The sequence below is a fragment of the Mercenaria mercenaria genome, unplaced genomic scaffold, assembly GCF_021730395.1.
Source record: "Mercenaria mercenaria strain notata unplaced genomic scaffold, MADL_Memer_1 contig_2776, whole genome shotgun sequence".
Taxonomy (NCBI): Eukaryota; Metazoa; Mollusca; class Bivalvia; order Venerida; family Veneridae; genus Mercenaria; species Mercenaria mercenaria.
The window spans coordinates 25717-49352 of NW_026460853.1; the positions used below are offsets into that span (position 1 = coordinate 25717).

At 33.6% G+C, this 23636-nt stretch overlaps 2 protein-coding genes across 3 annotated transcripts in view; one reads left to right on the forward strand and one right to left on the reverse strand.

Annotated features, from left to right (window-relative positions):
• Window positions 1-14777, forward strand: part of LOC123537445 (protein Daple-like) — a 30446-nt gene extending 15669 nt beyond the window's left edge. Inside the window, exons 8-14 of the mRNA XM_053533423.1 lie at window positions 7976-8041; window positions 8623-8706; window positions 8971-9085; window positions 9853-9929; window positions 10425-12234; window positions 12601-12819; window positions 13153-14777. Coding sequence (XP_053389398.1) covers window positions 7976-8041; window positions 8623-8706; window positions 8971-9085; window positions 9853-9929; window positions 10425-12234; window positions 12601-12819; window positions 13153-13388 — 2607 coding nt within the window. The 3' untranslated portion in view covers window positions 13389-14777. The remainder of the gene's footprint in view (window positions 1-7975; window positions 8042-8622; window positions 8707-8970; window positions 9086-9852; window positions 9930-10424; window positions 12235-12600; window positions 12820-13152) is intronic.
• LOC123537460 (serologically defined colon cancer antigen 8 homolog) lies at window positions 1227-8461 on the reverse strand. 2 transcript variants are annotated; one of them, XM_053533422.1, is made up of 7 exons: window positions 8014-8461; window positions 7568-7643; window positions 5815-5932; window positions 4574-4659; window positions 3143-3989; window positions 2546-2764; window positions 1227-2426 (listed from the first exon to the last, which is right to left on the reverse strand). In XM_053533422.1, the coding sequence occupies exons 2-7, from the start codon at window positions 7613-7615 to the stop codon at window positions 2194-2196; spliced, it is 1551 nt and encodes a 516-aa protein (XP_053389397.1). In that variant the 5' UTR covers window positions 7616-7643; window positions 8014-8461; the 3' UTR covers window positions 1227-2193. The 2 variants fall into 2 exon arrangements, with proteins under 2 accessions (XP_053389397.1, XP_053389396.1); XM_053533421.1 differs by having other exon boundaries at window positions 7568-8037.
• Window positions 14778-23636: the final 8859 nt, after the last annotated feature.

Below are 23636 nucleotides of genomic sequence, written 5' to 3' on the forward strand. Positions count from 1 at the left end.
TCATTGTACGTGGGATTTCCCGCGATATAAATAGCACACGCGATATAAATAGCACAGAGACGCTATACAAATTATACGATCACATAACATAGAATAAGAATGACACGTTTTGTAAATAGAATCGTCAGATATTGAACAACAATGATGACTTTTACCATAAGAATATCGAACATACAATAAGAATAACGACATATACAATAACAATGGTATTACTTAGAATATGAATGACACGACATTGAATAACAATATCAAAGATACAATAAGAATAACGAAATATAGAATAACAATAATGACTTTTACCATAAGAATATCGAACATACAATAAGAATAACGACACATACAATAACAATGGTAAGACTTAGAATATGAATGACACGACATTGAATAACAATATCAAAGATACAATAAGAATAATGAAATATAGAATAACAATAATGACTTTTAGAATACGAATGACAAGACATTGAATAACAATAACAAACATACAATAATAATAACATACATATATAATTTAGCAACGTTTGACATGCCATAATAAAGCAAAGTCGTTATAATTTAAGGTAAACGAACATATTGTCCTTCGATCAGGAATGCAGATAAACAATCTTGCCATTTCTATTTTAAAATTTTGAAAATGAAGATTTACCGACGTGAATTTTGTAAAGAATTGCTAATGAATGAATAACTTCTTTTTTTGTGTCGACACGTCCCATTTGGATATTAAGCGGAGTTATGGCCCTGAAAGTCAGTATTGAATATAATATGTACGAGCTATTTCTCCAATGTTGTTGTTGGAATTTGAATGAACATTAAAGAATGACCATAAGCAAACGTATGTGCGCATGTGTTACGGATTTAACGGTTGATTGATTTTTCATTCGTGTTATGGCCAAGATGCAGCTAATTGTAGTTTAAGCGTGTGTATTGTATTCAAGATGGCGCCGGTACAATGTGAACAATTTCATTTATTTTGCTTTGAAACAAAACTAGAACTATTACAGCTACAAATAATATATGGCAGCACAATTGATTAACGCGTTCATTGCTGTCTTTTACGTTTTTGATATACTGTGAACCAGAATTAAATATTTTAATACGAGAATATCAATATCGAAGACAAACTGCAACGTTTAACATCTGCATTCACTTTAATATCTTTTAACACAAGAAATTATATCTGACAAAAAGTACACCTAGTAAAATGGGTCAAAGGCAAACGCAATCGCTTACCAATATTATGTTTTATTATACTTCAACATGTAAAAATCTGAAAATGAACATTACAAAAGCAAATTCGTTTGAAGAAATAGCAGAATTCAGTTAATTTATTATATGGATAAAGAATTGGTCAATTTCTGCTTTTCCAATACTTAAGGTATTAGATCACTAATAAAGAACCTCCTTTTTGAAGAGTATTCAATTCCTACCATAAACCTACTTTTACAGCAATTCTTGGAGGGGCGTAGGTTCCAGCCCTACTTGGACCAATTTCCCCTTTTTCTATTACGTTTTTACTTCTTTCAAGACTTATTATTGATTTCTTGTACACAAATGGAAAAAGATAAATCTTATTAGTGACTTCTTGGTGTTCAAAGTGAATTTACTACTTAAACGGAAGGGGTAGAGTTACACATCTTTAAAAATATTGAGTTACACGCGGTGAAAGTATTCTATCTTGCTTTCTCTCTTAGATTATATATTGTGGAAGAAATTTAGGTAGGTTTTACGTCTGTCCTCAGGTTATTTTTTAATGGAGTAAGCAAAATTCAAAACAGAAACACAGCATTCGACCTTATTTTTTCAGTGTTGAAGTAAGAATTCTGCCACATTAAATCCGTTTACTTGAGGCACCATAGCAAAAATGATATTTACATTTTTATTTTGTGTTTTATAATTGTTTACCATTAGTTTGATGTTTCTTTTATTAAAATGTATGGTGAAATGAGTTCTCTGCAAACGTTTTGGATAGTGGCTACCACTTTGAAATTTGTCGCTACTTGAGCTTGAGTAGATACCATAAGTTATACAAAATTTATAAAACATGGCACGCTAAAAGTTGTTTAAAAATTGCAAAATAGTGCAAAACACGGTTACCTTTCAGAATATACCAAACAAAGGCCATTTTGTAAACATTACTATAAGTGATCTAATACCTTAAGTTTTTCAAAACACAAAGTACTGTTATATTTATCATTAAGCGTTCGTCTCGCTTTTTGTGACACAGCTTGAAATAAAGTTCATTACATTAATTATACTATTGTCATTCATTTCAGAAGAGTAGATTCCTTTTCCAGAGAGAAAGGCCATGTCGAATATTCCTCCTATACCTCTAAACTGCGGTCCACTCAATACACGGTCACTGGCCTGGCTTGGTAAAGCGTGTACATCTTTGTGATGAAATACCAACACTGCCATCTTCGATGTTACTGAAATAAATTATGGCAAGCTAGGTTTAAAACCAAAACGTTGTCTCTCAAGAAAGTAATGTTAAAGCTAACTAGGATGAAAACTTTTATAGAAAAATATTGTTAAGATTCAGACTTACTATGTATTCCTTGCAGTACATTCGAAACGTCGGTACCAAGTCTTGATGCATTTATGCACAGAAGCAAAAGCGGTTTATCTGCTTGAATGTTGTTTGGGCTAACACATTTGATGAACTCAAGCTCGTTGTTGTTATTGTTCATCCGACTTTTAAGCAATGCCATTAGTTCTTCTTCAATAGCCGTAATCAAATCACCACTAGTTTGGCTATATAACTGAACTGGAAGATAGACATGTATTTGAGCAATCAGTAAAGATGTTAAATTTAGTCCTTTACCAACATACCAGTGAAATGAATCAAACCACTAACAGACAGTAAAGCAAATAACAACGCAATGCCATGTAAGTTTAATAAGAACTTATTAATTAGAAGAAGGTACAAATGTCGCTTCGCTGTGAATATTAATAAAAACAACACCAGCAAGACCTACGCAAAGGACACTGTACGTAATTCTAAAGTACGAGTATATGTACGATATCATAGCAATATCTAATGAACTCAATGACATATAATTACTGTCTTATCAGTAATTACCAAGCACATTCTTTCCTACATATAGTATAACATTGGAATTAGCTAATCTCTTTACGTTTTTACCTTGTATAAATGCCCTATTTTTCAGTTTCTCCAATGTTTGCTTCATCGCCTCATTTTCTCGCAGTAAAATCTGACTGGCGCATTCCAATTCTCTAATTTTTTCTTCTGCATTTCTTGCCAGTTTCTTTGACTCTTCCTGACATACCTGCTTCTCTTTTTCTAGACTTGCGTTACGACTTTGTATTTCTCTCGTCAAAAGGTCTTTCTTAACCGAAGCAGCCTTTTCGCGAGACAATTCTTCATTCAGACAGTTATAACCCATTTCTTTATTCTCTAGTTGATTTTTAACACCTATCAATTCTTTGTCAAGTTTTTCGATATTTTCTCTTAGTATAACTGCTTCGCGTTCAAGTTTGTCTCGTTCCGATTTAAGTTGATCGACTTCAAATCTCATTTCCACAACTTCGCCATTTTTTCTTTGGAAAACGTCAACATTGGCGCCAACCATATTCATACCTGTTCCATTATGTGTTTTGCTATTGTGTACTGCATATTGTTCTTTGGTAACTTCAATTTCCTTCAACTCTTTTTCACTCTTCTCTAAGCCTGTTGTCCTTATCATTTCTTTCAGTTTCAGTATTTCCTTTTCTAAATTCTGGACTTTCAAATGCAAATCGCCTTTTATTTCCATTGAGCTAATGGAATCGTCCATTATTTTACGGGCTTTATCACTGTGAGATATTAGAAATGTAGTTTCCCTGGCATCTTGTTCTTCGAGATAGGAATCTGACGAAAGTGTAGCGAAACCTTCAAGTTTGATTTTGAACATTCGTTCCAGTTTCATCGTTATAATATGTACGTTCTTGTTGACTTGATTGATCAAGTGCTCTTTTTTTTGCTTTCCAGCCTTAAAATAAAAGAATATGCAAAACTCTTGAGTTAATATGCAACAAAAGATTAGTATAAGTAGAATTATATAGTATTAGTATTAAGTATATATAACAATTCAAACTACATATATAACAATTCAAACTATCATTGTGCTATGAAAGTTGAAATTGTAGCCTTTTAACGGTAAAATTAACAATACAGGAAACGTGAAAACTTCATAATTTCATTCAATTCTGTTAAACTGGAGTGAATCCTTTCCTTAAATGTTACAAATTTAGTTAAAGTATGTTCCCGAGTTTGATTTAATTTTTCTGTATTTTTGTATCAAACGCTAATATTATATGAACAATTTTGGAATACATCTATAGTAGCGAATAGGTACTTTTGAAACGGAGATAGCTTTGGATAAAATTAATAGTGTTTTGACAAAAAGCCTCAAATGGGAAAGAGGTGATTTTCTTTTTATATCATTTCAGCCCACCAGGAAATATACTGTATATAACTGATTGAAGGAATCGTAAGACGAAAAGCGACTTATTCGTGACAGTTATGATTAACATTTAAAACACATAAAATGAATATAGATCTAGCTATTATTACCTCAATTGCAACCAAAAGATGAACAGCAGTCCCATATAAATTTATTAGTTTTTTATACAACCGTTCCACGTTTGAACAGCTAATATCTACAAAATAAATGTTTTGAAATAACATATGTAAGACATTCATGGGTATAGCCATGCTTCAACGTTATACAACGTTTAAGGTTAATATAAAAATACAAATGACATGCATGTACATTTATGTGCAATATAAGCAATGCCGCAGTAGTTAAAAATATATGTAACACTGAGCGAAAAGATAAGCAGGTTTTATTTATAAATTAAATGCATGACCTTTATCTCTTTTAAAGTCCTTCGCTCTTAGATTAATTAAAATTCTTCACGAGCATAAAAGCAAAATAAATGGCATGAGGACGTGATGTCTAAAATAATCGTTACCAGAATATTTGTACCAAGTGTGAACACACAACTTCGATGAGTTTGAGGTCAATACAGAAGGTAATACATGATATACATGCATTAAAATTATACCGATGAAATTTAATTCAGTTAGCTGTTTATTTAAATACAAAACGGAGTTTTTAGTTTTAAAGTATCTAGGAAAATACTTCTTTTCTGGTATATCATAGTGATTGCTAAAAGCAACTTCGCTTTCATGAAAAATTGCATGTTGTTGTAATATGCTAAGGTAAAGAATTAAATTGCTACTTCGATGAAGACTCATCTTGAAACAGAACGAACTAAACAAAGAACACATAATAACCCAAGAAAATTAAACACATAACAATCCGTTAGCCTCAGGCATAGTAACCTAATTTGGTTAAGGACATAACATAATTGAAATAGAAATTCAGATACTAGTATAATTGTTCCATTTCTATTTAATTTTGCCAGTCTATATATACTTATTGTCAAACTAAAATAAGAATAAAATGATGATACATGTGCTATTTTGCATGAAAGATGTTCATTTCGCGAAAGCAGTTGGAATAGGTTTATTTCTTAAGACTTTTTAATAAAAAACAATCCTTTTAACTGACTTATATTATAAGTTTATGTTGTAATACTGCATAAGAAGTTCTCGTTATTCCGTTTAGTAGATCTTTATCAGAATTTGATATTAAACAGCGGCTAAAACAGTTTTGAAAAAAAAAAGTACTACTCTCATCACCAATAACCCATCCCTTTTGGTGTTTTTGCAGAAGACAGAAATGCAAATCTCTAGTGGTATCTGTATGTTATGATATTAAAACGGTTAGATAGATTGTGAAACTATACCTGCCAAACCCGCTTCCTTATCCTCAAGTTGAGATACAAAGTCATTAGCAACTCGATGAATGGAATCCAGAGATTTTGCTAGGTCAGTTGCGTAAGTATCAACTTCCACGATAAGTTTCTGCAATAAATCGTAAGTGGTGTATATGCTTGAAGAAATGTTAATGTTTTTTGAAATTTAGATAGTTTCTGAGTTTTTAAAAGACGCTAAATATACTTGTTTTGTCATGATCGCGATTCTAGACAGTCATTTTTGGTTACTATAATGTTCTGTGCGATAAATTAGAATAAGTAATAATTACTCCAGCCTTCAGCAGATCCCTGTGTGAACCTAGGAGATAAATAAATCATGCAAAGTGTTGAAAGCGATTGAATGAGGAAAAGTTTAAATTTATAACACGAAATGCCTTTACCGTATAGAACATAGACGAACAAAAATTTCATGAGTCGCGCAAATTGCATATTTAACAAAGTAGAAAATATTTATATACCGAAAGGAAAATTTTATTATATTATTTGTAGGCCTTATTTACTTTGAGTTTTAATCAGTGGAAATATGGTCGACACTGGCATTATTGTTATGTACACACAGCCTTGGTTTAATATGAGCAAATGATTATCACAACGTTGATCTACACCGAATGCGTGTGTTATTTCCAAAACGGTTAACTGTGTTATACATCCCAGTGGTGTTTTGCAACCAGCCGTGCCAAGACAGTACAGTGCCCGACCGAATTCTTTCATTGTTTTTTTTTTCTACTTAGTCTGCGTTATTTTATCCATATTTTCATGATGTATTTATCCAGTCATACACGGTTATATGCATTCAATGAGGCGTCTGCATTCTTTGAATAAACTCTATAAGAAGAACGTGACTGTTAGATCTCTGTCCTCCGTTTTACTGGTTACTGTTATTGGAATCTATTCGTAAACTACTGGTATTTATAAGAAGAGGCAATAGAACAGTAATTGTAAGTTTTTCATCTTCACCCGCCCCTTTCTAAAAACCCCACCCACAATTTGTTTTTGGTACAAAAACCAATTCCACTATAATTTTACATTCGGATATAAGATCGATTAAATTTGTTGATGTGACACCATGAGCATATTCCGACAATTTGCTTTCGTTTTCAAAACACATTGACAATAAGGTAAATTGTCAATATATTTATTTTTATTGATCGAAAATTATTCATTAGAATTAGATATATTTGTTCTCAGGAAATCAGTTTCAGTCGTTTCACATCTGTCGGGATTCCTGACCAACCATTTTCACGTGTAAGGTGAAAATAATATGTTGTTTGCGAATGCATTTAATCGACAAACATTCGATATTTTGTTGAGTTAAACACAACTAGATGCATTTTGTATATGATCCAGTCAACGTTAATATCGAATATTTGTTTCTTAGATTTGACTAATAGGACGTGAAATGACGCTGACAGGGCTAGATATTTCAAATTCAATAAATAGGTTAACAGGACTTTTTTTCATGCTCTTGTGTACAGGATGACAGTACCGCAATTTACTACCCCAAGAATTTATATATATTAGGAAAATGTTTGAAAGTACAAGCGATTAAGATACAACAACGTATACTAATGTTATCAATATAAATACTGTTACCGATTTCTTTTAAATTTAAGTAAGTTTGTCCTCTGGTCTCTCTTGTTGTGTCCAAACTCCCCATATTTTCAAAATCATGATCACAGTCTGAAAATTTTTATTTCAAATACCTAATAATCTGTACACAAACCTGAAATTCTATTATTTCTCTCTGCTTTTTTGACGAACTGCCGCCCATAGTTGGTCGTGCTTCTCAGTCACTTCGCCTCAGTTTCAATAAAATAAATGTAACATAAAAAATTAAAGGAACAAAGAATTCCTGTCACTGTTAAAAATATGTAAATGCAAAGGGTTGACGTTTTTCAATATTTAAGATGATTAAATTCATCATTTGTCGTTAACTTGAATGTAAGTTTAATGAAAATCCAACTTTCGTTTTCAATGTATAGATACTACTTTCGATTTCAAGGTGGTTTTCATAATCTAATTTAATGTAAATACTTGTACATCAAAATGTAAATGGAAAATCTAATATAACTTTAAAATTAAAATCTGACAAGGATTTCGGCTTTTGATGGCAAGTGAGAAAAAAGGATAGACAAATACGAAGGAGAAGATCGGATGTCAAAGCTTTACCTGGCTATCATTTATCTTCAGTGTAGCGGTACGTACTAAACGCATATTTCATTTTGATAAACATATTATCTAATTAGACCTGTCCAACATAAACACACATGAAGTACATTAACCGGTTGCTCCCACAGGAGCTCGAATCAAACTTCGTCAGAATTACGTAACTTAAAACAGGGCCAGAACAAAATGTATATGGACTGAAAGCGATTCCATCACATGATCACTTTTTTTAAGTCTATAAGAAAGTTTCGTTATGTTTGTTATTTCAGTTGAAGTACTTCTGAATATAAACTTCGGCCTACCTTTGACATATATTCTTAAAATAAGGTGCGACAAGTACCTGTGTTGTTTTATCGCTGCTGTGATAAAATGCAATTTTAAGATCAGTCACGACTTGAATTGTACTTGGTTTACTGAAAATAGAACATACAGATAAATCGAAACAGAAAGTAAACACTTATCAAGGTAAAACTGTCTTGTTATTAACGGACATTTAGGTAATTAATTAGTGAGTGTTTAAGTTTTGACTTGTTTATATATAATTAGACATGCTTTAAAAAATTTACGTTAGCAGCACATGTTATGATAATTAATAATGAAACTTTATCCTAGATTGAGATGGAAAGTAACAATGACAATATGCAGAAGGCTGGTACAGATCGGGAGAAAATGGACACGTTCCTTGAACAATGTCACGTGCGTAAAATTTAAATATTACTTTTATAAATCTTTATAAACAGGTTTGACAGTTCAAAAACGAAAGTACTGTACTGTGTACATAAGTAATATATGCATCATATTTTAATATACTTTTAAGCGTTTTTGGCGTAATACGTCTGTCCACACTGTCAAGTTAACTCGCTTAAAGAAACTGTAGCATATAAAGGCTTCAAAGATATAAGAAGGATGGGAAACTAAATTAATGGTATACGCTTTTTTATTTTTTTTTATTTTTTAAAGGAAAAGATGAAGTATGTTGATAAATCAGCTGCATCATTGATGAATTCTCTTGATCTGTTACATGCAACAACGGAAATGTTTGTGCATCAACTGGACTCAAAGTTTGTACATGGAGGTAGTACGTTTAAACAACGTTTATTAATTAAACTGCATATGATTGATATACCAAAGCTACACAGACCACTACATATTAGTAATTTATGTCTTTACCATTCATGCCCTGACACATGGATACATAAAACATTTTGTCTGATTGTCCCTAGGCCAAAAAAATATGTGTGCTCTGCACTATTTCGTGTTCCTTCCGTATATGATAACAAATATAAAAAATAATACTAGACACGTGCTAGAATATTCATAAAACAGACTGGCAAAATGCTACTTTAAGTTAGAAAGTCATAAAGACAAAGTCACAGTGAGATTAGATATTCAGAATTTTGTTTCCGGTCTATAATGGTATTTGACAATATGGCAAAAAATGTTCAACATTGCTGATTTGCAGAAACAAATTTCAGCCACGTTGTTTCAATGTTAATTTCGTACTACGAATATGGTCAGACTTTTAACCTTTTACTTCCTTAACGATCCTTGGGTATATTAACACAGGCTTATTTTTAATTCTTATGACAACATACAAAGTGTCTAACAAGTTTCGGACAAAATTGAATGAATGAATAGATAAAATGACTGTAAGTTTTCGTAGTAAACTGACAATGACTGTAAGTTTTTAGAGTAAATTGACAGTTCATAAGTGACTTGACTTGATATTTTACAATCTGCTGTTTCATTATGATTGTACAATTTACGAGTATAAAAGCAATTAAACGATATTACATTACTATTACATAATATATTATTAAGAAACCTATTTCAAATTTCCAGGAGAACCACCCAAAGTAGAAATGCAAAATTTACAGGAGTGTAAACGAACAGCTAGGGAAATTATTATGACGTTGGAGGTAAGAACTTTATCTATTCTAACACTTATATGCTGTACAATATACATGATTGAACCGAAAACGATGGTTATACAGTAATATGATGTTTAGCACCAATTTTCGAATGTATGTTTAATTTAATTTGAGATTTTTTTTTTCACTTCACATTGAGGAATACATTTTTTTCTTTAAATGTTAAAACACCTGAACAAGGATTGGCATTCTAGTTTTGTTCTAATCTACAAAACTGTCACATTTGTCTGCTAGCAGTCCGGTGATAATGACCTTCATTTTCTACGTGAAATTTATTATAAATGCAGACACATATGTAATAAAGATTGTTTAGTTACAATTACAGATCACTTACATTATATTTATGATTTTGTTATCGAACTACGTCACTTACGCATATTTCAACAAAGCTAGAAAGAAGCGAACAATGCTTAAAATGCGATGGATAATGAAATAATAGTTTAACTGTATCTACAAAATTGTATAAAACCAACGAATTTTCAGGGTACAGTTCTACACCACAAAGTAACAACAATCGAGTCGTTGCGCTCTTTTCTTCATTTCATTATGAAAAATGCTGAGGAGAATGTGGAAACTCGTACACTATCATCTTGTTACTTACTATTAGATGCGGAATATTCAAATGTGTCAAACAAACATAAAGAGAAAAATATCCAACGGCTGTTGAATGAGAACGATGAAATGCGCAAAGAAATAAATGAATTTAAAGAATTAATCAAACTTTCAGACAATAAGGAAAAGACATTTCTAGAAGAGAAGAAATCGCAAAACAGGAAAATTAGAAGCCTGGAAGCAGAACTTGAACAGACGAGAGAAGAACATGTATCAAATTTGAGTAAACAAAGTGAAGAGATTGAATCTCTAAAAGAAAAGTTATCTGTTGAGGCAGATAAGGTTCAAGCGTCGAAGAAACAATATAATGAATTGATCGGGAATTTAGAAACACTACAAGCTAAACATAGAGAGGAGACTCAAAGCTATGAAGAAAAGAAACAATCTTCACGAAATGAAATTGAATCACTTCAACAACATACGGCACAGCAGAGAGAAAGTATTGAATCATTACAAACTCAGAATGCTCAGCTGAGTAAAAATAATGAAGAACTACAAAGTCAAATGGCAGAGCTACGAGAACACAAAGAAAAACTACAAACTGAAACGGCAAAGCAGAGAGAGAGTATTGAATCACTACAAACTCAAACGGCACAGCTAACAGAAAATAATATAGAACTACAAAATCAAAAGGCTCAGCTGAATGAAGATAAAAAGCAGATAGAAACAGATTTAGAGGCAAGTAGACACGAAAATAAACAGAAAGAGGATGAGTTGATAAAAATGAATATTAAATTTGACAAAGCTAATGAAGAGTACAGCATACAGAAGACAGAGATCGAAAATGAAAGAGAAGCAGTTAGAAACAAATGTATAGAACTTACTCGTGAGAACGACAGCGTTAGTAATGATAGAAACAGAATGAATCAGTTGAATCAGGATTTACAGAAAAAGATCGATGAACTACAAAATACAGTTCAAACGAAAGAACAAGAATATGATTGTCTTCAGAAGTCGGAGAATCATCTCAAAGAAACATTTGAAAATGAGAAAAAATCCCTAAATGACATAAATTATAAACTTGAAACGGAAACATTATCATTGAAAAATAAGCTTACTGAAACAGAGAATGAAAAACGTTCTTTGAATGACCAGATTGAAACAAGCCGATCTGATTTCAACAAGCAAATAAAAGAGAAAGATGAAAGTATCAAAAATTTAACTTTCTATAAGAATGTGTTAGAGGAGGACCTTCGTACATCACAGAGCGCTCTTGAGGCATCTAGGAACAAATATGGAAAACTGTCTGAGGATTTTGAGACTGAAAAAATCAAGTTATTTACTGAACTTGAAGAAAAGCAAAAACATATTGACAGAGTTGACATAATTGTACAGGATAGAGAAAAGGCGCTTACCAGTATCGAGCTAGAGAAGCAGAACTTACTTCAGCAACGAGAAAAGTTAAGCGCCAATTTTGATGAAATGACGAAAAAGACCAACCAAGAGAGAGAGAGCTTGGAGATGAAATTAAGGAACGCCGAAAAAGATATGAATCTTTTACGACAGGAAATGCGTAAGGATAAAACAACTTATGAATCAGAAATATACCAGAAAGAGACTAAAATAAAGGAATTTAGTAGGAAAAACAAACAAATATATGAAGAAAAGGAGAATGTTTCTAAAGTTCTGGTAGCAGTCGAAGAAGAACTGGAAAGAATTAAGAGCAAACGAGTACTGCAAGGTGCGTAACTTAACAAATATTAACACATGTTTTTCTGTTGAAAGAATCTGGACTCAAATTTTTTAAAACCATTTAGCTGTAGCAAAATATTGAATTAATAATTTTCTAAATCCTCCCACGCAAATCAAAAGGCGCCTGAAAGTGTTGTGTTCCGCATACGATATTTTAGACACTGTGACATGCCTAATTTTAAAGCGTTTAACTATACACCTTTGGCATATCACAGAATAATTTCTTTAAAATCCATATTCCGCTTCAATGTACGTACTATCGTTTGTATAGCTGAAAAAAAAACCTCGTAGAGTAAATGTAACAGACTATTAGCATTTAACTTTCACCAGCTATATATTTCTGTTTTTACTATAGTGCAACTGTATAGCCAAAACAGAACAAGCTTGACGGGCATCGTAGAGAAAGGCCTAACTGAATTGCTGACAGAGAAGTTGGAGTCAGAAAAACTGGAACTAGAATTTGTACAATGTGCAAAAGCATCAGATATACAGCCCGACGTGCCAGTACTTCTTCTTTGCATCACGGTATCCCGTCTTGGAACTGATGTTGCAAATGCAGTACAAGGATTGACATGTAATGATGTATTTGTTTTGATATAGGGGTGCAACTATTAGAAAGTAATAATGTAATTAATCATTTTAAAGTAGCGAATAAGATTGGCGAAAAGTCTCTTATATAATGTAAAGAAAAACGATAACAGAGTTGCGCTAAACATTTATCAATTCGTATGTGATTTATTTGTTTTTGTAATATTCTAATGTATAGATTTTGCCATATATTTGCACTTTAGAAAACATGCTTCTGTATATATCATAAACTTTGAAATATATTTCCTGTTATCTATTTAAATGTGTTTTCATAAAAGTTTGTAATTAATTCTCACACATTTTTTTTATATATTTAAAGTGAGTCCTGAGATGGCGGTTTTGATCTTCCACCATAAAGATGTACATGCTTTACCGAACCAAGATAGTGGACGTGTACTGACAGGTCATGATTTGAAAACCCTTGGCGGAGTGTTCGACATGGCCTTCTTGTCTGGCAAAGGAATCTACCCTTGCGAAATGAATAACAATAACGCCATCAGTCTTGTAAACTTTATCAACAGGAAAGGCGTGAGAAGACCTATAAATCAAGCATAATTGATTTGTATCTTTATTCATCCAAAAGTGTTTTCTTGAAAGTGATTGTAGTTACTCAAAACACTGCATAATGATTAAGGTTCAATAATTTGTAAAGAAAATTACTACTGCAAACCTTAGATCTAACTGGGCTTGACTTTATTATTTGATCACTTGCAGTAACTATTTAAAACATTTGTACAAATATGCTTGAACTGCAGAATTATCACAAAATAGCGTCAGATATACAATGTGGTGTTTTTAAATATTTTTACGTTTGTTTTGTTAATAGGGATTGAGATGCGTTTAACATATCTGGACTACGTTTAAATAATTTGAATGCTAAATCGCCAGTAGTAACCACCATCCACACGGATGTTTTACGCATGTCACATGATTCTTAAAATACAAATAATCAATGTCCTTAGGAAGGTCTTAGGAAGGCCGATGTAACGGCACATTTTTATACAATCTTGCCAGGCATATATATGTCTTTGACAGCACAGAAAATGAGACAGCCTTCAGCTTTTTTCCGGAAGTAAAGAAAATAAAAGTACACAGGCTAAACTTGAAAACGAGAGTCGCTTTTGCGTTGGTCTACAGTCAGGGTTCACACGCGAGGTCACCCCGTCAAGAGATATGCGCTAGGACATGTTCTTATTACTTTTTTTTATTTATTTATTCTATTTTTTGTTAATGGTAAGTCAATCTTCAGCACTTTTTCACGATTTGAATATGCCTGAGATAAGTCAGCTTTTAATCTACGAAAAATATTTGCAATGGAAAAACACAAATGCATCACACAGGGATCCGTAACGGAGTAGGGTTATATGGAGATTTCTGGAAAATCGTTAAATCGTTCAAATCTAGGTCCTTTTGATGTTGTCAAAAAGTGTCCGTATATGCCTCGGATGTCAGATACTTCCATGTTTGAAAGTTGCAGAACTAGACATTTCAGAAATAATGTTCATTCTATGGAAGCGTGAAAGAATCACCAGATGCTAGCACGTACGCTTTTCTACGTTACCGGTGCGGAAATGACATAGCCATAGACTTCTGATGATTAAAAAGTAATCAAGAATGTATTTCGAATTTATCCCTTAGCATTTTGTAAATTATGAAGTTAAAGGGGCATACATCATCATTTGCATGTAGCGAAACTGCAATTCCATGTAAATGAAAAAATTGTACCACTGAAGGAAGTGAAAATTTTTCAAAAGCAGTGTTAATATCAGTTAAGATACTACTTTGTTATTATTAAAGTTATCCGTAGTTATATGTCGATGTAATTTATATTTATTGATTTTTGCACATTAAGCTATGATTTGTACTTTCATTTGTTCATAAATTGTCAACTGTACATATAGTAAACTTGTTGTTGTCGATACAAAATAAATCTCTTTAGGCAAATGTTATTCAGTATCAAGGATAAAACAGAATATTCATCAGTCATAATCAAGATAAATAATTTGATCATTAAATTTTGAAGAATAAAATATTGTACTTCAAAAACAAAACAAAACAATTCAACATTCAGTTTTTACTTAAAATCAAACGAATCGCTGTTTAAAGAATGATGTTGACTAATCAACTGAATTCTATAGTAGATATGATGCTTAGACACAAACATACTACATGAATATAAAAAATGTGAGCTGCCTTTGACTGAAAAAGACTACTGACAAATCTGAATCATTATGTGAAAAGAGCCCTTGGAAGCATAGAACACAATTAAGCAAAATTATAGTAAACGCCCCCACGCCGCCCCCCCCCCCCCCCCCCCCCCCCCCCCCCCGAAATCTCAATGAACAAGAATATAGAACAACACTGAGTCCAAGAACGGGGAGACATTTTACAGACGCAAGACTCGTTATTATAATAAATAAAATATATGAAAAACACTTGCCAATGTATAAATAGAATTTATCAAGGTAATATAATTATATAAGATTAAAGATTCAAGATTCAAGATTCTTTATTAAGTAACGTAAACATATAAACGTTTCTTGTTACATGATACAATAATTTGTTAAATGTAACATACAAACATGACAAATATGTTCAAGGACACGGAAAACTACATACATATATAAGGATATGATTCGTTGATATATTAATGAGCTCCATGTGCGCGGATACGGTTTAGGTTAATTGACTCCGTGCGTATGATTAGTAACAGGTTGAAAGTTTGCGTGTGCACGCCTTTATATGAAAAGGCGTTATCAAGATCGGTGCTGCTCACATTACTCGCATGTGCATAAATTTGCGATTGATTTCAACGTATCGGGGTTCGATTCTTCGGCGGCAAGGCCTTTTTAGATCGCATATATCATATATTTTTTCTGTTCAAAATTCAATGTATGTCTCGTAGCAGCTTTTACTTAATAAGTCAAATTGGACAGAGCTGGGTTAGTTTGGCCTACAATTTTGACATAAGATGTTTTTTGTTTGTCTGTTTTTGTTTCCCTCTTTTTTATATTTTGTGTCAAGGGGGGAAATTATCGACAACTATCTAACACCTACAGAAAAGTACGGTGGTATGTTTAGGATAAACACTCATGTTGTTTTTTTAACAACTTTATCTCGGGTGATTGAAAAAAGATGTCGTGCGTTCGAGATAAGATGCTGAGCGCTCGAAATAAAATGCCGAGTGCTCGAGATATGATGTCGTGCAATCCAGATAAGATGTCGTGCACTCGAGATAAGACGGCGAGAGATCGAAATAAGATATCGTGCGCTCGAGATAAGATGGTCATGCTGTCGCGACAAAATGTCATTCATTCTAGATAATATGTCATGCGCTCAAGATAATATGTCGAGTGCTCGAGATAATGTTATCTTTTAACTGTCCTAGATTGATCACCCGAGTTTTACAGCTTAAAAAAAATATAAACCAATCCCGTCCACAAGTGGCCATGTCTTTGTACAAATCAAGTGTCTGAGCAGTCTAGTTTTATGTTAACATGATGGTTTTAATGCCACGACATATTTAAAATGTAAGCCTTACTCAATTAATAACTGCGGTTAATTATGTATTCTAAAATCAAACTAGCTATTTAGACAAGAATACATTCAAAGTACATGTATCCTGTTTATACATATAAAACTAGTAAGCCCGTGCACGGAAGAGCCGGCTTATACAATTTTGGCATGAAGACACATTCTGCCAAATTTCTTGTTTGAAACTGATTGTTCGATTTTAGAATGATGGCAAACAATGAATGCTCTTTGCATGCTGTTGCATTTTGTTATGTTAAAACGTATGACCGTGACTTATTTTCTCTGTATATGTATGTTTTGTTAAAACAATTTCTCGCAAGTGAGTTTTCATCGAACCATTGTACTTAGACTGTCAATACTACAACATATAATTTGTGAAAAAAGATGAGAACTTTAGTATATGTCTGAGCTGCAAAACTCGAGAGATCGATCTAGAACTATGTCTTATTATAATAAGAAGAAAACACCCAAGCGCTCGACATATTATCTCGATTGCACGGCATCTACTTTAGAGCACTCGATATCTTATTCCGATCGAATAGCATAAAATCCAACATTTTCATCGTTTAATAACAATTCGAAACCAAGTGCAATACTGTTCAAATTTCATGGTCACGGTAAATACAAGAATAGCGTAACACAAGTACATATTAATTATATGATCTATGTTATATTCAAAACATATCTATATCAGCAAAGAGCAATAAATGGAATAACAAGTAATATGAACAGTAATTAGATCGCCTCACCATAAATTCTCATTCAATTATCGGTATTTGGTATTACTAAAATATCCAGCATATGATACAAAATGTTGTCATTCGTAATGGGATTCTGTGGTTTAGACCTGAAATTATTTTAGTACTGGAGCAAGTACATCATCGGGGCTGACACCTTTAAATATCAAATCAGTAACATATGTAGCATACTCACGCATACACACACAAATTCATCAAAATTAATCTTATCTTGGGTTCAAAATTATTGAAACAAATATCTAAGTTGTAACGACTGTTACCATAGTTATTTTTTCTTCAACACAACACGACCCGCCTATTTTTTTTTAAACTCTCTCGCTCTCTCACATGACAACAGTATGCATCACTTACGCTATTACTTTTATCAAAACGAACCCATATATCAAATTAAAGCAATCGTGTAAACCTAAATGCTTACACAGTGTTCATGTTTTCCAAAAGATGAAATAGAAAAAAAACAACAGTTGAAATATATGGTATATACATGTATTTCATTCCAATCTGATGCCGCAGTAATATTAGCCTACGTACATCAAATGTGTGTTGAAAAGGACCTGTTATTAGGCAATTAATTTGAAAGAACTATAAATTGACTGGCAGTTCTGTTGCATTATCTCTTTTAAATAACGTTTATATACCACTAATCGCATCTCACATTTTTCATTTGTTTTTGTTTTGGGTTTAATGCCGTTTTTCAACAGTATATCAGTCATATAACGGCGGGCAGTTAACCTAGTAACCAGTGTTCATGGATTCTGTACCAGTATAAACTTGTTCCCTGCAAGTAGCTGCCAACTTCCCCACATGAATCAGAGGTGGAGGACTTATGATTCCAGACACAATGTCGTTTATCAAATAGTCACGGAGAACATACGCTCCGCTCGAGGATCGAACTCACGACCCCGCGATCCGTAGACCAATGCTCTACCTACTGAGCTAAGTTCTAGTAGTATACGTCTTATTTCTTACATTCCTTGTTATGATTTAATATCACTATCAAAATTACAAGTCTTGAAAAATGGATCGCCGTTTTATATCAAAGTTAATTTAAATGCGTCAGACAAAACAAATCTGCCAAATGGTTTCTTGCATACTAGAAGGGATGTCTGGTTATTTCATCGGTGCTGGAAACTCCATCTTCCACCCCGAGGTGTAAGATGACTATCGTGCTGTAAATGACATAATTATAACGAACTACATCTGCGTTGTAGATTTGTGTGGTAAAAATCAATTACCTTTAAAGTTGTTCCTCGTTCCTTATAATATATTTAACAAATAATCAAGGCCTTCGAGTGGTTTATCGTCTGATTTACCACGGTTCAGAGTTCAGATGCGTGGGAATTGAACCACGAGGGCGTTAGCCCGAGTGGTTAAATACTGAAGCATCTGAACGATGAACGGTGGTAAATTAGACGATAAATCACAAGAAGGCCTTGATTGTTTTCATTCTGACATGCTCATTGGTATATTTTAATAAATATTATGCTGGACTTCATTTACGCGAGGAATAATGTATCGGACGTCAGGCGGCAATATGACGTCATAATTGACGTCATTATGCTCTCTTACCGGTCCGCGCGTCAACCGTTGTTTATCGCAGGATATACAGAGCTTGATTTTCTTCTTTATTTAACTGGAAATCAAATCGAGCCATGTTAGAATTCTCGATTCATTTAATAGGAAAAAACATAACGTTTCACAACTATAACGTTTGTTTTCATCTTTGTAACGCCATGACTTACTTCCTGTTTACGGACCTAAAGTTCCAGCGCTTTGTTTATACGCGACTATAAGAATAAAGTTCTATAAAAATCGTTTATTTTAATTTATTTTTACTATAATTTGTTGAAGATGGCATGCAAGATAAAGATTCAATCACTGGTGGTAGGTACAGATGAAAATATCCAGCTCCCGGGTAACTGTTTAAGCGGTAACTCGGCAGAGCCTCGTTACCGCCAAAAACAGTTACTCTCGACTCGGATATTCTCATCAGTTCTTCAATCACCTACCAACAGTGGAAGAAACTTATAGTGTATGTCGGCTTATTTGGTTCTGTATATTATCTATAAAAAGCAAGTAGTATGCTAGTTAGACTGGGTAAATCTGTAAATATACTTTAATCAATCGTTAACAAATAATCAAGGGTTTCGATTAGTTTGTCATCTAATTTATCACGGTCATAAAGTTCTCTTACCGGTTCGCGCGTCATCCTTTATTTATCGCAGAATATGCAGAGCTTGACTTTCTCCTTTGTTTATTGGCAGACAAATCGAGCCATGTTAGAATGTTTAATAATAATTGTTATAAAAAGAGCTCACAGAACACATATATAACATGCCTGTTAAAAAACCGAACAGTATAACTGGAGCGAAACCTAACCTGTTTAAATAATTCTAATTTATCTGTTAAGGCTGAACAACAAGCAAGGGAGCTACTGGAGAACTGTAGCCAACCCTGCTGGTTAAACGTGACGCAGCTTTCGACAATCAGAATGAAGATGAAAATGACGTTTTACGCTAGCTGTCGATCCCACATTTAATTTCAAACAAACAAACAAACAAGAAACCAAAACGTTTTATTTAGGCTGTCTCATATATCCCAATTTACAAAAATGTACTGCAACTAATAAATTAGTATTATTCAAACGCTTAATTTAAAAATGAAACAGGAAAGCTGTAAAGTATGAAAATAAGATGCATTGTAAACTAAATTAAAACGCTGTTACAAACAAACTAGTCCGTTATGTGAATCAAAATACACACCGTGTCAAATTTGCGTAATTTTCTTTTTCTCGCCTAATTCAGAATTTTGTGCCTGTGCAAATTTAGCGCATGATGTATTTTGCCATGTGAATCAAAAATGAAGATACGTATACAACCGTGCAAATTAATTTGCCCGTGGGTGTGTGGAGGTAGGGGTGGGGAGGTGACTTTTAGGAGACTATCAATTAAAATAATACAAATGCAAAATGTTGAAAAGAAAACAGACAAAACTACGCCCAAATATTTATTGTTTAGTTTCCTTAACTGAAAAAAAAAAGATAACCACTTGGAAGTTTAGCATCACATGTTAGAAACAAAATACTGACAACATGATTTCAATACTGATGATATACATCTAATCAATAACACATGTATTTCTTGAAGTAGAACTTATTTGCATCCTGCCTGCTTAAAACGAACAGCAGAGTATTATGACATGCAACATAACGTTTTCCTTGTCGTTTTTCTATTTATACGCTAACAAAGTCAGACCATTATTATGCTGTCCCTATATTTATCTGACTCCGTATATTTTGCTAGATGTATAAAAATAAATGTTATAAAAATCAGAAATGCTTAAACACCCAACATCCGATCGGACTATCGGATGTAAATGAGCTAAGTTTACTGTACAGAGAGAAGCTGGTTTTATCAGTGATAGGCAGCAAGAAAATACTGACTAATTGTACAGGATCTATAAATAGCTAAAGCAGACGATGGGTTTTTACAAAAATGTCCTACCTTTATTTTTGCATGTCTACAGGTCAGTAACTAATAAAAATAACTAATTACTGCACTTCTCTCAGAGAGTCAACGAAGTTAAGCCAAATTTCAGCCCACCAGTTGTATGTTTTCCGTTTCAGAACTTTTGTTTTAATTTGTCTCCTTGAAGCAAAAGGGCTACTTATGTCTTTCTCTGATGTCACTTTTCTATTTACATTGTTGTAAATTTAGCAGCTAGTCTTATTAAAGTTGATTTATTAATTGATTCTACTGATGTGAAACTTTGGCCTCTGCTACTAGAGATGTCATTCACCAGTTACCCCCATAAATTGTTTGGGACTGGAGTGTGTATCATTTTGTATCATTTTATCAGGGTATGTTGTCATCATGTACCATCGTAAACATGTCTGGTTTGTTTGAGTTAGAGGTGGCTCCATATTTGGGATGGTACCATTCAGTCAACGGTTATCCTCATAAATATTAGGGGTAATCTTTGTCTTTCATCACTATGATACACTCCAAATATGGGAGGGTACCTGCTTTTGTATATAAACCTAGGTCAGAACTAGGGAGGGGATTTTCTTTACTTTTGGCTCGGACTTTGAAAATGACAGATCATAGAAACAAGAAATGAAATACTTTACAGTTATAATTATAAGTGACTTTAGACCAGATGAATGAGAGAATTATAATTTTGATGACTTATTTCCATCACTAGACAAAATCTCATAATAAACTAACATTGAAAATTGGAATTAAAGTGTATTTTATCAATGGTGTATAAACCCCCTCACCCGAATCTACGTTTTTCAACACTGGTGGCAGCGACGGAAATGGACTTATACACGTGCTTATAAGAAATTTGGACATATATTTCTATTCAAATATTTGTGGTGACAATTAAGTGATAATCATGGGACCTAAAAAGCAACACGAAAAAGATTCTGTCACAACTGAAGACGATGATAGTCATGAACAATTATTAGCTGAAGTTGAACTTTTGAGACAAAAACTTAAATCGGCAGAAGTTGATAACTTGACCTTAAGTGAGAGACTACGCAAAAATGAACAGGAAAGTACTTTACAAAGAGATGAATTAGTACGCAGTTACCAACAACGAATCAATGACATTTCTATGGAAAAAGACAATCAGATAAGAAATTTAGTCAATGAAAGGGACACAGCTTCGAATGAAAACAGCAATACATCAAGGCAGCAAAATCAACAGAGAGGCCGTGAAAAATACGAGGTTCCTCTACCAAGGCAAATTATCTTTGATGGCAAATCATCCTGGGAGAGTTTCATTCACCCATTTGAAGCTATGGTTGATGCGTGCAAGTGGGACAATAGTGAACGTTTGTTCCGCCTTAAGAACAGTTTACGCGGTGATGCTGCGGAATACGCTTTCAAGCAGCTGGGAGCTGACGAATTGTCAAGTTATGCGAAGATAAAATCATCTATGGCGATGCGATTTCAGGAAAAGCGCTCCACTTCCTCCTATCTGGCTGAGTTAGAAAACCGGAAATACAATAGGGAAAAAGAATCGTTGGCTGAATATGTGGCAGAGGTTAAGAGGTTGGTAATAAAAGGTTACCCCACAGCAAACAACGAGACGAGGGAAACGATAAACCTTCGGCACTTTCTTAAGGGACTTCAGGATTCTCAGGCGGCTTTGTTCATTGGGATGCAGGACCCAAAAACTATCGATCAGGCAAGAGAATTGCTCGACAACTATTCCAGCATCAGAGATGACGTGAGAGGGGCGAGAATTAGGAACATTGACACGGGCAGGGAACCTTACGTAACAGAAGCAAGACTGCAAGAATTTGGTAGAGATCTGAAATCCAACATAGGCAAAAAGATTGATCATCTCGCGAACCAATTGAATGTTAAAAGTAGTAGATCAGCCTCGGATCGTAAAGTAAATCAGCGCCCAAGAAAAGATGTGCAGTGTTTTAGATGCCAGCAGTTCGGTCACTATGCGGACGAGTGTAAGGCAAACCTTCAGGAAGGTAACAAGTCGGAAAACTAGCTTCGACCAAGCCTAACGGCCCAGACTTGGTCAATAACAGTGAAGTTGAATTTAAGACTATTAAGTGTAGGAGTGCTAATACAGATGGTGTTTCCATTATATTGCCTGTAAATATTTTTCAAACTGTGCGCGCGAACTTAGTCACAGATACTGGTGCCTGTACTACGATTTTTTCTACTGCATTATATCATAGAATACCAGAGGATGTGCGACCTGAGTTGTGTAAAGTTGACCCTTCAATACGTCTTGAAGTTGCGGACGACCGTTTATTAGCCATAGATGGACAATGTGAATTTTCATTTAGTGCATCGGGTCAAACTTTTAATTACACTGTATTAATTGCACCTATTCATGAAGATGGACTAATTGGATTAGACTTCTTGTATGAAAATGATTACCAACTTAGTGCTAAAAAGGGATTAAAATTGAATGGGAAAATGTGTAGAACTCTAGTTGAAAAAGTTCCCTTGAGGGCAGTCAGAGTGACCACAAGGTCAAGAGTAACAATTCCAGCGAATTCAGAAACAGTAATACCTGGGGAGGCTATAAATTTCGGTGCAATTAATTCATCATTGGGCATCATTTACCCTTCAGAGAATAAACAACCGGCTAACAATGTTTTGATGGGAAGTGTGCTCATTGCTCCAAAGAGAATTCAGGGTGATTCAATTCCCATTAGACTAGTTAACACCTCTAACAGAAAAGTGAAATTATCAAAAGGGTCATTATTGGGATATTTACATGAAACTAAACAAGAGGATTTATTGAGAGAAAATGTTGATTTAAATGACTGTGAAATATTGGACAATAATACCAAAACAAGTGAAAATGACATTAAATATGACATGACTAAATGGAGTAGTGGGTTAAAGGACTTGTACCATAGATCCTCTGAAAATCTCAATGAGTCACAAAAAGAAGCATTGAAGTGTCTATTGGAGAAACATAAAAATGCTTTTTCCAGTTCCTCCACAGATTTAGGGCGTACTTCATT